General features: G+C 48.9%; 1 protein-coding gene across 2 annotated transcripts in view; it reads right to left on the bottom strand.

Moving 5' to 3' along the window:
- Positions 1 to 3112: 3112 nt before the first annotated feature.
- LOC310695704 (G protein-coupled receptor kinase 5-like) overlaps positions 3113 to 11897 on the bottom strand; it is a 79527-nt gene continuing 70742 nt past the window's right edge. The window contains exons 15-17 of one of the 2 annotated variants that reach the window (XM_083480540.1): positions 11339 to 11470; positions 6875 to 10464; positions 3113 to 4736 (exon numbers count right to left, since the gene is read on the bottom strand). In XM_083480540.1, coding sequence (XP_083336666.1) covers positions 10375 to 10464; positions 11339 to 11470 — 222 coding nt within the window. In that variant the 3' untranslated portion in view covers positions 3113 to 4736; positions 6875 to 10374. Of the gene's footprint in view, positions 4737 to 6874; positions 10465 to 11338; positions 11471 to 11897 lie in introns of those variants that run through there. The other variant, XM_083480541.1, reaches the window with a different exon arrangement.

Genomic DNA, 11897 nt, shown 5'->3' with positions numbered 1-11897 from the left:
GGCCCAAGTATTTGAAGGAGCGCTTTAAATGTATGGTGCAAATGGGGACAAAGTCAGAAGGGCCTTCTCTGTTGCCCAAACAACCTTCAAATCCAGCAAAACAGCACAAAGGAAAGTTTGAGATTTCCCAATAGGCCTGGTCAGGGTAATTTGTCTTGACTGAGGAGGCAGCCAAGGTTGAGGTGCCTCAGAAACGCTGGCTGGCAGGAAGCTTCTTTTTGCATCCTCTCCCCTGCCCCCACCCCCAACTCATCATAGCAGAGCCGCTCACTAAGGGATAACAGACCTGGGAAGTATGTTAGGGACATCGCTTTTTAAGATGTATCTACCCGGGGCTTGCCAACACCGCCTTCCCGCCAAACCCTTGGCCAACCAACCTCCCCCTTACCTAGGGCTGCCATACATCTGGGGAAATAATAATAATAATAATAATAATAATAATAATAATAATAATAATAATAATATATTTGTACCCCGCCCATCTGGCTGGGTTTCCCCAGCCACTCTGGGTGGCTTCCAACAAAGATGAAAAATACACTAAAATGTCACATATTAAAAACTTCCCTGAACCCGTACAGGTCCTCTTTTGGGGGGCCAACATGCCCATCTGGGGGTTGGGCTTGGGCAGCTCGGGCGACTCTGCATGCCACGGCTGCTGCCAGCCTGTTTTATCCTCCCTGCAACCTCATGAGGTGGGCTACACCGAATGATACTCATTGGCCCAGTGAGTTTCATGGTTGAATGGGGGCCACAGCAACACTACAAATCTGTTACTGGTGTTGACAGCTGTTAGGAGATCCTTATTCAGTGGTACCTTGGTTTACAAACTTAATCCATTCCAGAAGTCCGTTCTTAAACCAAAACCATTCTTAAACTGAGGCGCGCTTTCCCTATTGAGGCCTCCCGCCACCGCTGCCCTTCCACCATTCTTAGACCAAAACGGGACACTACTTCTACTTTTGCAGAGTTCGTAAACCGAATAGTTCATAAACAGGGCTGTTCTTAAACCGAGGTACTACTGTAATGTGTCAATAGGGATTGATAAATCTGTCAGTTCTTTCCATATTTTTATTTTTCCAATCTTAACTTCAGCTGTCCTATCTGTATCAATCTACATATTTTAATTTTAAAAATCCTCCTGAAAATTCATCGGCATCTTAGTGTGCAGTTCTCCTAAAATATACATTTTTGTATAGTTTTGAGTAATATACACATTTTAGTGAACCATTTCCCCCAATACAATGCCTTTTGGTATGTTATTTCCATGACTGTATGCACACATCTTCCTAGTAAAGGTTTATTATACATTATTTGCTTGGAGAACTGCATTTAGAGAAGCACAGATTTCATCATTGTGTTTCTGCTTTGCATAATGGTTCCAAAGGTAGTTCAGTTAGGCATTATAATGCCAGCAAAATCAAATTCCTCCACTATCCCTAGATATTACAAATAAATGTATGGCTGCTGTGGCTAAATGTTTCCAAGCACTTTACTTCCAAAAAAGCTGGGCCCTCGCGGCTGTAAATCTCAGCCTAGTGGACAGTTTGGCCTTGGCTGCTGAACTGACCGTCATCAGGAAGAACTTGACGCAAAAATCGGGAAATCCATAACAACAACAGCAAACCACATGAGGCATCACTCTTGTCTGTGCAAACAGCAATGCTGCCAGTTTTACCTCCAAGGCTCTGTGCCGCATCGCAGCCATTTTTTCCTACAAGTTAATCTATCACAGCCTCCTTACTACAGACTTCCGGATGTCTTTTGAAGATCTCCTTATGCCAGCAGACCTATCCATTTATAGAAACTTCCTTGATTAGCCAGTCATTCATTCATTTACAATTACTATGTATGACTCCCCCATCGCCCTAAGGTCCAGAGGCAGGCTGCAACAATCAAAACAGCGCAGAAACGAAGATTGATGGATGACAACTGAACACTAAATAAGAAATGATGCAGCTATGGGGGGGAAGATCGACATATGTTTGCAACAGGAGCGGGAAACCATATTTTAGGAAATTATATTAAAGTAATTTGGTTGGATTTGTAATAATTTGGAAAATTAATAAAAATAATTGGCAAAAACCCCCACAATCGAAACACAGCATTAATGTGAAAACAAAATACTATACAATATAAAAAAAACCAGTTTCAAACTACTAAAAATTGCAGAAAATGGAGAGTTCCAAAACAACACGCCTCGTGTCAAAAGCCAGGGCATAGGGACACTTCTTTAGCACTCCGGGAAAGCTGTATCATGACAGTGCCAGACGTGCCTCTGTGGGGAGGGAGTGCCATAACTTAGGGGCTGCCACAGAATATGCCCCCTCCTGGCCCTCTATGCCCCTGAGGCTCTGAGGATGAAGGAACTACCAAGAGGGCCTCCTCTCTGATCTTGGCACTTGAGAGGGTCTGTAGAGAAGGAGGCAATCTGTGGATATTTGGGGATCTGAGTTGTTTAGGGCTTTAACTTTATTTATTTAGTTTGGTACCCAAAACCCCGAGGACACGGGTGGCACTGTGGTCTAAACCACTGAGCCTAGGGCTTGCCGATTGGAAGGTTGGCGGTTCGAATCCCCGCGATGGGGTGAGCTCCCTGCTCCTGCCAACCTAGCAGTTCGAAAGCACCTCAAAGTGAAAGTAGATAAATAGGTACCGCTCAGGCGGGAAGGTAAACAGTGTTTCCGTGCACTGCTCTGGTTCGCCAGAAGTGGCTTAGTCATGCTGGCCACATGACCCGGAAGCTGTACGCCAGCTCCCTCGGCCAATAAAGCGAGATGAGTGCCACAACCCCAGAGTCGTTCGTGACTGGACCTAATGGTCAGGGGTCCCTTTACCTTTACCTAATGATTTTGGACCCGGAGCAACCACCCGTGGCCCCCCTTTATGCCACTGGAAACAGCAGGATTCAAGGTTGGGTGTGGAATTCAGTTATTCTCCTTATTGCAAGCTTCTAGTCATCATAGATGCAAACATATGCCTGGAAATGTGTAGGCAATGCCTCCTGGAATCCCAGCCTAGAGAATGAGCAGACATTCAAAAGATCATAGCTTCAGTGAGCAAGGAGAGAAGGTGTGAATAGGTTGCCTGGCTGACTCAGCACACAGAACTCCGCTTTCATTGGTGCATTGTTTTATTTATTTCTTTTCAGTGCAGATTACACACAGCCCTGGGAATAAGTAACGAGGAGAACCCCCCTCCCCAATAACCCTACTGTATATATTGTTCTGTAAAGAATTTTTAAAATCGGGGGGGGGGGAGCCCAGTTCATTGATGTAATTTCCTTTCTCACCCCTTCCCTACCCACCCAACTGGGATGAAGTGATACCCACCCTTCACTTAGAGAAGCTGAATCTTCCCCCACCCCCAACATTCCCCCATTAAAAAGAGGGGGGGAAACATCCCTGCAACATCTGGGTAACATGACCACATGGCTTGGCTTGCAGCTTTTAAAGCTTAAAAATGTACACCTAAGCATTCAACATACAAATATTTACAACTGTACAAAATAAAAAGCCAAAATGTAAACCAAAATGCACCAGAATCAGAAATAAACAGTGAAAAAGGAAAATAATAATAATAATAAAAATATATCCTGCAACAACCAACCCTAAATACATGGATGCAAAAGGAAAGAGTGATGGAAATATAAGGTGGGGGGGGGTGTGTCAATGTCCTTTTGTGGAGATCTGTCCGGGGTGCAGAGAATCACCAGACCCACAAGAATTCCTTTTGGGGAGAGAGGAGATCTCATCCACACCACGCAACTAAAGCTCTCCTGTTCCACTTCCAAGTGTTGTGGTTTCCCTCAGAAATCCCAGGAAGGGTTATGGGTGCTGATGACCTCACAGACCTACAATTCATAGCAGCCTTATCAACCTGCAATTCGCAGGATTCTCCCATGATTTTTAAAGTGTGCTTTAAATGAGAGGTGCGGGTGTCACTCAAGGTTCTTCGTTTGACACGTATGAACATCGCACGGTGGACCAGGATGGCTGGAGGAATGAAGGGGTGCCCCCCATAAGCTCCTGTTTGCATTCTTTTGGAGCATCTTCTTGTTCTCTGCCCACAGAGACCCACAATTTCCATTTTGGCAATTTAGAAAAGGCATTTATTTTTTATTTTTTTGGATGATAATCCCAATTGAAGTCTCTCTCTCATATGTACAACCCACCCACCCACCCACCCACTCACCTCAAATCTGGCAGTGATTGGCAGAGAGGCGTAGAGGAAGTCTGGAAAGTTGCCCATTGGTTGGAATACTCTAAAATACATATCCTCACATTTTTATAGACACTGTATGGACTTCTATGCCCAACATCTGACACACACTGAAAGATGCATTGTTGTTCTGTTGAGGACGGCATCCGACAGGTTTCGTAAACTATCCAGGCCTTGTCTCGGCCCAAGTGCACATGTGTGTGTGTGTGTTTATGTGTTGTGTAGAGGAATCGAAGCCTTAAGGAATACAAGGAGAAAGGAACTCAAAACACCCTAAAGCATCTACCTGCAAACACCTCTAACACTTTTTTAAATCCTTAAAGCACCCTATCATAATCCCAAATCAGAGCTTCCCTTTTCTGTTATGTCAACCCACATTGTTCCCCGCTTTATTTCAGCCTAGAACCAGGGGGTGACATTTCCGGACCGATGCAGGAATCACAGGTGTGCACGGTGCTGAAACCTCCAGGTAAAAGCCACAGGCTTGTTCCTCCTAGCTACAACAAAGGGTAATCTACCTGAGTTTAGGGCACAAAATAAATAAAAATCCTTCCAGTAGCACCTTAGAGACCAACTAAGTTTGTTATTGGTACGAGCTTTCATGTGCACGCACACTTCTTCAGATACACTGAAACAGAAGTCACCAACACGGCTACCTACCTGTAACTAGAACTATGGAAGGCACCACATTGAAATACAGTGGTGCCTCGCAAGACGAAATTAATTCGTTCCGCAAGTCTCTTCGTCTTGCGGTTTTTTCGTCTTGCGATGCACGGTTTCCCATAGGAATGCATTGAAAATCAATTAATGTGTTCCTAGGGAAACCGCCTTCAGACCAGGTCCGGGGACAGTCTGTCCCCGGACCTCTTCTGAAGGCTGGGGGGGGGGGACAAGGGCTTTTCTTCCCACCCCCAGCATTTAAAAAAACCCCGGGACAGCGGAGGACTTCTCCGCTGTCCGGGGCAATCTTAAAATGCTGGCGGGCGGCATTTTAAAATCGCCCCGGACAGCGGAGGACTTCTCCGCTGTCCGGGGTGATTTAAAAGCCCCTGGGAAGGCAGGCAGGGGGGACAAAGACTTTCGCCCCCTGCCCGCCTTCAGAAGGTGTTCCCGCCCCCCGCCCCGCTTCGGAACAGCGTTCCGAAGTGGGGCGGCTGGGGCAGGTCTTCCCGCCCCCCCTCCCCGCTTCGGAACAGCGGGCTAAGCGGGACCTCCCGCCGGGCATGCGAGGCTTGCCGACATCTCCCCCAAGCAGGGGGCGGGCTCCGCAGCTCACCCCCTGCTTCGGGATGCAGGCTGCCGCCCCAAGCCTTGCGCGCAAGGCTTGCCGGCATCTCCCCCAAGCAGGGGGCGGGCTCCGCAGCTCACCCCCTGCTTCGGGATGCAGGCTGCCACCCCAAGCCTTGCGCGCAAGGCTTGCTGACATCTCCCCCAAGCACGGGACTCGGGGAGATTTTAAAATGCTGGGGGTCGGCAGCGCTTCGTTCCCGACCCCCAGCATTTTAAAACCTTCCCGGGACACGGGGAGATTTTAAAATGCTGGGGGTCGGCAGCGAACGCTTCGCTCCCGCCCGCCAGCATTTTAAGATCGCCCGGGGCAGGCGGGGGGAAGGCAGGCGGGGGGGGGGAGCAAAGACTTTTGCCCCCTGCCGGCCTTCAGAAGAGGTCCTCCTCTGAAGGCCGGCTGTGGGCAAAAGTCTTTGCTCCCGACCGCCAGCATTTCCCTATGGGCTTTCGTCTTGCGATGCAAGCCCATAGGGAAATTCGTCTTGCGAAGTGCCTCCAAAACAGAAAACCCTTTCGTCTTGCGGGTTTTCCGTCTTGCAAGGCATTCGTCTTGCGGGGTACCACTGTATTGAAATACTTTATTGTCACTTGTACAACTTGTATACAGTGAGATTACATAAGCACCCCCCACTCAGCTCTCTTGAGCCGCATGAAATGGAAGTCCATCAACCTCACCAAGAAACTTGCACAGGTACAGACTGACATCTTCTTTCTGACTAAAGGCAAGAACCTGGACCTTATACCTAAGGGTCATGGAATTAAGAACCCTCTACAACCCACTTATCCTACTGAATATGCAAGGAATCTATGCCACACTTTCTCCACAGGTTTACCACACCTATCAGCCAATCACCCATTCTCACCACCCTTCTAAGTAATACCCCTCCCCACCCTCTCACTATATATAAGGGTCTGGTGACTTCTGTTTCGGTGTATCTGAAGAAGTGTGCATGCACACCAAAGCTCATACCAAGAACAAACTTAGTTGGTCTCTAAGGTACAGTGGTGCCTCGCAAGACGAAAAGAATCCGTTCTGTTTCGTCTTGCGAAGCAAGCCCATTGACGGATTAGCGGATTAGCGCTATTAGCGGCTTTTAGCGGCTTATCGGTTTAGCGGATAAACGGATAAGTGGCTTAGAAAAGGGGGGGAGGGGAAAAAACCCGCAGGAACTCGCAAGACATTTTCGTCTTGTGAAGCAAGCCCATAGGAGATTCGTTTTGCAAAGCACCTCCAAAACGGAAAACTCTTTCGTCTAGCGAGTTTTCCGTCTTGCGAGTCATTCGTCTTGCGGGGCACCACTGTACTACTGGAAGGAATTTTTTTTTGTTGTTGTTGTTTCGACTATGGCAGACCAACACGGCTACCTACCTGAGTTTAGGGCAGTTAGGCCACAATCTGGGAATGTGGGGTGAGCATCTGGACCCTCTTACCACAACACCTGCACTCACGCATGCACACTTTCACCCTGTGGTGAGTCTGTCTTGGAACCAAAAAGTTGGAAAGGACCTCCCAGGTCCCCCTGTCCAACCCTTGCAATTGCTACGGCATCCCTGGCAGACAGCCGTTCAGCAGGTGCATCGCAGATCAAACTGCTTTTTAAACTGCAGAAATTACATCAGGTGTAGGGAACCTCTGCCCCCCCCCCGATGCTGCTGAACTACAACTCCCATCAGTCCTGGCAAGTATGACCAACAATGATGGGCGTTGTAGTTCAGCAACATCCGGAGGATCAAAGGTTCCCCACGCCTGCTAGAAACTGACTCATTTGAGAGCAAGCTACAAAACAGGGGTGGCCAGTCAGCTGGCTTAATGCAAATTTGCTTAATGCAATTTTTTCTGCCCCATACCCAGAAGACTGCACTGATTTTGGTAGGGGCAGCAAAAAAAGGGGGGGTAAAGCAGAGAACATTCTGGTGGGGATGCAAACAGCCCCCTCCTTTGATAAGTCAGGAGAGGGCAATAACCTGAATGCATCCTCATTACCCTTGGGAAACTAGCCAGAAGAAGGGGAGACATCCTTACTTTAGAGAGAAAGCCTGATTTCAAGGCACCCGAACTTGCACATTTTAATAACCACGCAAGGTTGAAGTCTGTTGCTATACCTCCAAGATAGAACTGCTGCAACAACAACAAAAATCCCTCCATGACGTACGGCTGCCAAAAGCACAGAACTGGCCCAGGCAATCAGCCTTAGGAGGGGGAAGTTTTGCTTGCAGGGGGTGACATAGCACCCCATTGCCTCTGTATTTCCAGCACCAAAAAGCCCCACAGGTGCCAAGACCTTTAAGATGCAAACTCTCTGTTGGGGTTTGCCATGGTGTGAGGTTTCAGTGCATGTGTGTGTGATCTCTGCTTTTCTTATTTAAATAAAAAACTGAAAAGCTCACAGTCTCTGCAGCACCCCAGCTTCCCCCCCCCCCGATAGTGATTCTGCCCCCCCCCCCATTTTGCAGCAGGGAGATAGTCACTCTGAAAATACAGAGCGCAGCTCCTGTGCCCAAGGCTAACTGCCGGGGAGCTGGCACTTCTCCCTGGCACTTCACTCGGAAAGTCCTTCCTGCCCCAAGGCCAGATCTGTTGCTAAGCGAGTGGGGTGAAACCAAACTCCACACTTTGCACAGCAGGTCGCAAAACAGCAAAATGATAAGATAAAGAGGAGAAATTCTGGGTTTATCTGGGTCTAAATAGATCTATCTTCCCCCAGCCTTCGCAAAAATCAGTGGCCTCAAGCACAACGCACGGGATCTGGTCCCCTTACAAGTTGTTTTGGAAAGCAAAGGCTCTGCAGTGGCATTCAGCGTCAGAATGCCACTAAGAGCAGACCCGTTAAAAATAACGGATATGCTTAACTTTGGTCTACTAATTGCAATGAATCTGGTCCACTAATTGGTCTACTAATTGCAAAGTCAGTGCTTTTTTCTGGGGGGATGCAGGGGTACACATACGCCTAAACATTTTGTGAATCTATGTTTGGCCTCATTGAAGGACGGCATTTCAATACGAGTAGGAAAATGAGAGTACCCCTAAACATTTTTTTAAGAAAAAAAGCACTGGTTAAAGTTATTTGGATACAGTGCTCTAGCTTTTTTTGTGGGGGGGGGGAGGACACCTCAGCTTTTACCTCTAATAGAATCCATGCACTCTGTTGGCCCCTGGACTGAATTTTGTGGCCTCTTTCTCTCTATGGGCCCAACTTGCGCCCCCCACAGAGGGGAAGCAATCGAGGTGTGTGTGGAAGGTTCGATTCCTTGCTTGGCTCACTGCTTGCTCACTTGGAGAGCAGGTCAGGTGGCAGGGTGGGTGGGGCACCTGCATCTCACGCAGTTGTTTGCCCTCTTCTGAACACTTCCTCGCTCCCTGATGAGCTAGCTTACTACATGCAGAGGTGGGAGAGAAGAGAAGCTGTGATCAGGTCCGTTGCACAACGTAAATCAGTTCCCAGGCCCATTTTAAACAGAACAAGCTGGTGGAATCCTGAGGTGGTTAAGTAGACTGTGCCACTTCAGATGACATTGACTTATGTCCCCCTGTGGTGAAACGCCCCCCCAACCCTTCATACAAGTAGAAAAGAAGCACATCTGAGACAAAGGTTCTAATCCAACCCTCTTCCTGCTGTGCTAATTTTCTATTTGCGGAGGGTGGGGGTGCGGTATGTTTAATTAAATGTAGCACAGCATTCAAGAATATTATCACCCACCTGTCATTTCCTCCTGAACTCATCCCGCTACATGTTTAGAGTACGCTTGTCTTCCGGGGAAACCCAGACAGGACTGGGCCGTAAAACACACACAAACACAATCACACTCAGCGGAGAACCTGCAATCAGTTAATTCATTGGCATTCAGATGTTGGGCTGAGACCCGAATCCAGGTGTGTTAACAAGCAGTATGACAACCTCGCTTTGACGGGAGACAGAGAAGGAGAAATGGGAGGCAGTGAGAGAGACAAGAAGAAAAGAGAGGAGAAGGAAGTCAGTGGAGGAGATTCTGTAAGGAAAAATGAAAAGGGAGTCCTTTCGTGTTGCAGGTTGGGGTTAAAAGTGAGGTCTGGAAATGTTGACGGTCTGTTATGTTATCTGGCCTGATGTACTGCCCACAGCTACTCTCGGCATGGTCTACCTCCACCAGTTTTAATGCTGATCCTTTCTTAATGTGTTGATGCCTCCAAACGGGACTTGAGAGTGCTCTTCATGCCTCTTTGTCCCCCGCTGTCCTCTGGCACACAGCCCCAGGCTCTAGAGTTGTCTCGAGAGGGTGGGATTCCTGAAAAATGCTCCATAAACGAAAACAAACCCGTCGTTTGATACACACACCTTTGTGTGTGTCTCCGTTTGGCATTCCGAGTTTCCAGCTCCACAAACAAAGGCCAGTGGAACACCAAGAAGTCTTCAGCTTTGACCAGATGACGTTCCTCTTCTCTCTCACTCTTTCTGTCTCTCTCTCTTCCCATTTTTGGGCTTCACAATCTCCAAGGAACAGAAAACCCCTCCCAGGCACACCTGTGGTCTCTAATGAGTTGTGGTAGGAGCTGAGATGGAGAGAATGGAGCATGGGACAGGGATGGGTTCTCTAGGCAATTGGAGGGCGGAGGGCAAAGGGGGAAGACCCTGGTGGGGAGCAGCCTGGTTTCGGGGTAACCGAGTCATCCTCGGGGATCCCCGAGGGGGGGTCAGTCTGTGTCAGCACCAGGAGGCGTCGAAGGCTTGTTGCTGCTGCTCTGCCCGTCCTGCCGGTCGGAAGGCTGTGTTGCCCCACCTCCTAGCCAGTAGTAGAGTCCAGCGCTACGCGGGGACGCCCCGGTGTCAGCGCTGTGCCGAAGGCAACCCTGAGAAGGCACAGGACAAGTGGTGGCTCCAGGGGCCCTCTGGGTCAGGAGGGAGCCTGTGCTGTGGGCCGGGCCGGCGAGGGAGCCGCTGAGAGGTTGGAGTTTGCGTTGGCGCTGATGGTGAAGTCACTTGGCTGCGGGGAAGGAAGCAGAGACGAGAGGCAAGCTTTAGGGAGAGCCCGTGCTATTTTCTGGGGGGGCGCAGGCATACGCATACCCCTAAACATTTTGTGAATCTAATGGGAGAAAAAACTAATTTTTTATTTAAAAAATTAGTTTCTTCTCTAGCACGGTGAATTGTCAGTTCCATTGCTACCCCCGATGGCGGCCTCATTTCCTGTCAACGTGTTTCCTGAGTCTCAGACAGAATGAAGAAGAAGAAGAGTTTGGATTTGATATCCCGCTTTATCACTACCCGAAGGAGTCTCAAAGCGGCTAACATTCTCCTTTCCCTTCCTACCCCACAAAAAACACTCTGTGAGGTGAGTGGGGCTGAAAGACTTCAGAATGTGACTGGCCCAAGGTCACCCAGCAGCTGCATGTGGAGGAGTGGGGAAGCGAACCTGGTTCACCAGATTACAGGTCTACTGCTCCTAACCACTACACCACACTGGCTCTCTGAGAGCACCCCTAAACATTTTTTTAAGAAAAAAAGCACTGGGGAGAGCCATTCAGGTACACCTGTGCCAACACTGGCAAAGGGTATCTCAGAATGCACAGGAATACTGGAGGGGTCTCTGAGGGACGGGGACCCATCCTGCCACTGCCACCTTCACCTTTACCTGCTCGGTTTGCATCCCATATAATGAATACTACTTGCTAAGAATCACAAGCAGGGAAAGTGCTGGCTGCTCCACTCGGTTTGCCTGCTGTTTCAAGAAGTGCTCATCAGGTAGAGTCCTGCTGAAAATGCAAATCGAATTTCTCCCCCCGCCCCCATCCCTAGTGGAGAGAGGTGGCAAGAAAAGAGCAAGGGGCCGGAGGGAGTGCAAGAGAGGTGGGCCTTACGTTACGCCGGAAGAGCCTCTGCAAGAGGCTACGCTTGGGCGGGTCGGGGAGCTGCTTCCAGTCCAGGTCGGGGGAGCGGCTGCCGTTTGGTCCAAAGGTGTTTAGATCTTTAAAGCATTCTGTCTCGATCATCTAGAGAGAAGAGGAAGAGGATGCCATTGGTGGAGGAGGTGGTCAGCTGGAGCAGCAACATCTGGAAGTGGAGACCGGGCTGGGCGACACCACACCTCAGGCTTATCTGCCAAGGCTCCCTTGGGTTAGCTTTCCCCAGACAGAGCTGGACACCCCCAACAGTGGGAAACAGCCCCGGCAGCTCTGCGGAAGAGCATCTCCTTTGCAGAAGGTTCCTGGTTAAATTCCTGACGCTTCTGTATCCTGATCCCCAAAGAAGGGATGGTAGCTTAACCCACCCTAAACCACCATTGTCCAATATATGTCACTGTCTTATCCTGAACTCTCTTCATCAGCATAGGAATCAAGCTCAGAGAGCTTTCTCAGCCCTTTAAAAGGAGCGACTTGTAAAGTAAATGTTTGCCAGATATAGTCCCCATGAACATGC

This window comes from Podarcis liolepis (genome assembly GCF_965112155.1).
Source record: "Podarcis liolepis genome assembly, chromosome: 16".
Taxonomy (NCBI): Eukaryota; Metazoa; Chordata; class Lepidosauria; order Squamata; family Lacertidae; genus Podarcis; species Podarcis liolepis.
The sequence above is the reverse complement of the archived record's forward strand: the minus strand, read 5'-3'. Positions and strand labels throughout refer to the sequence as shown.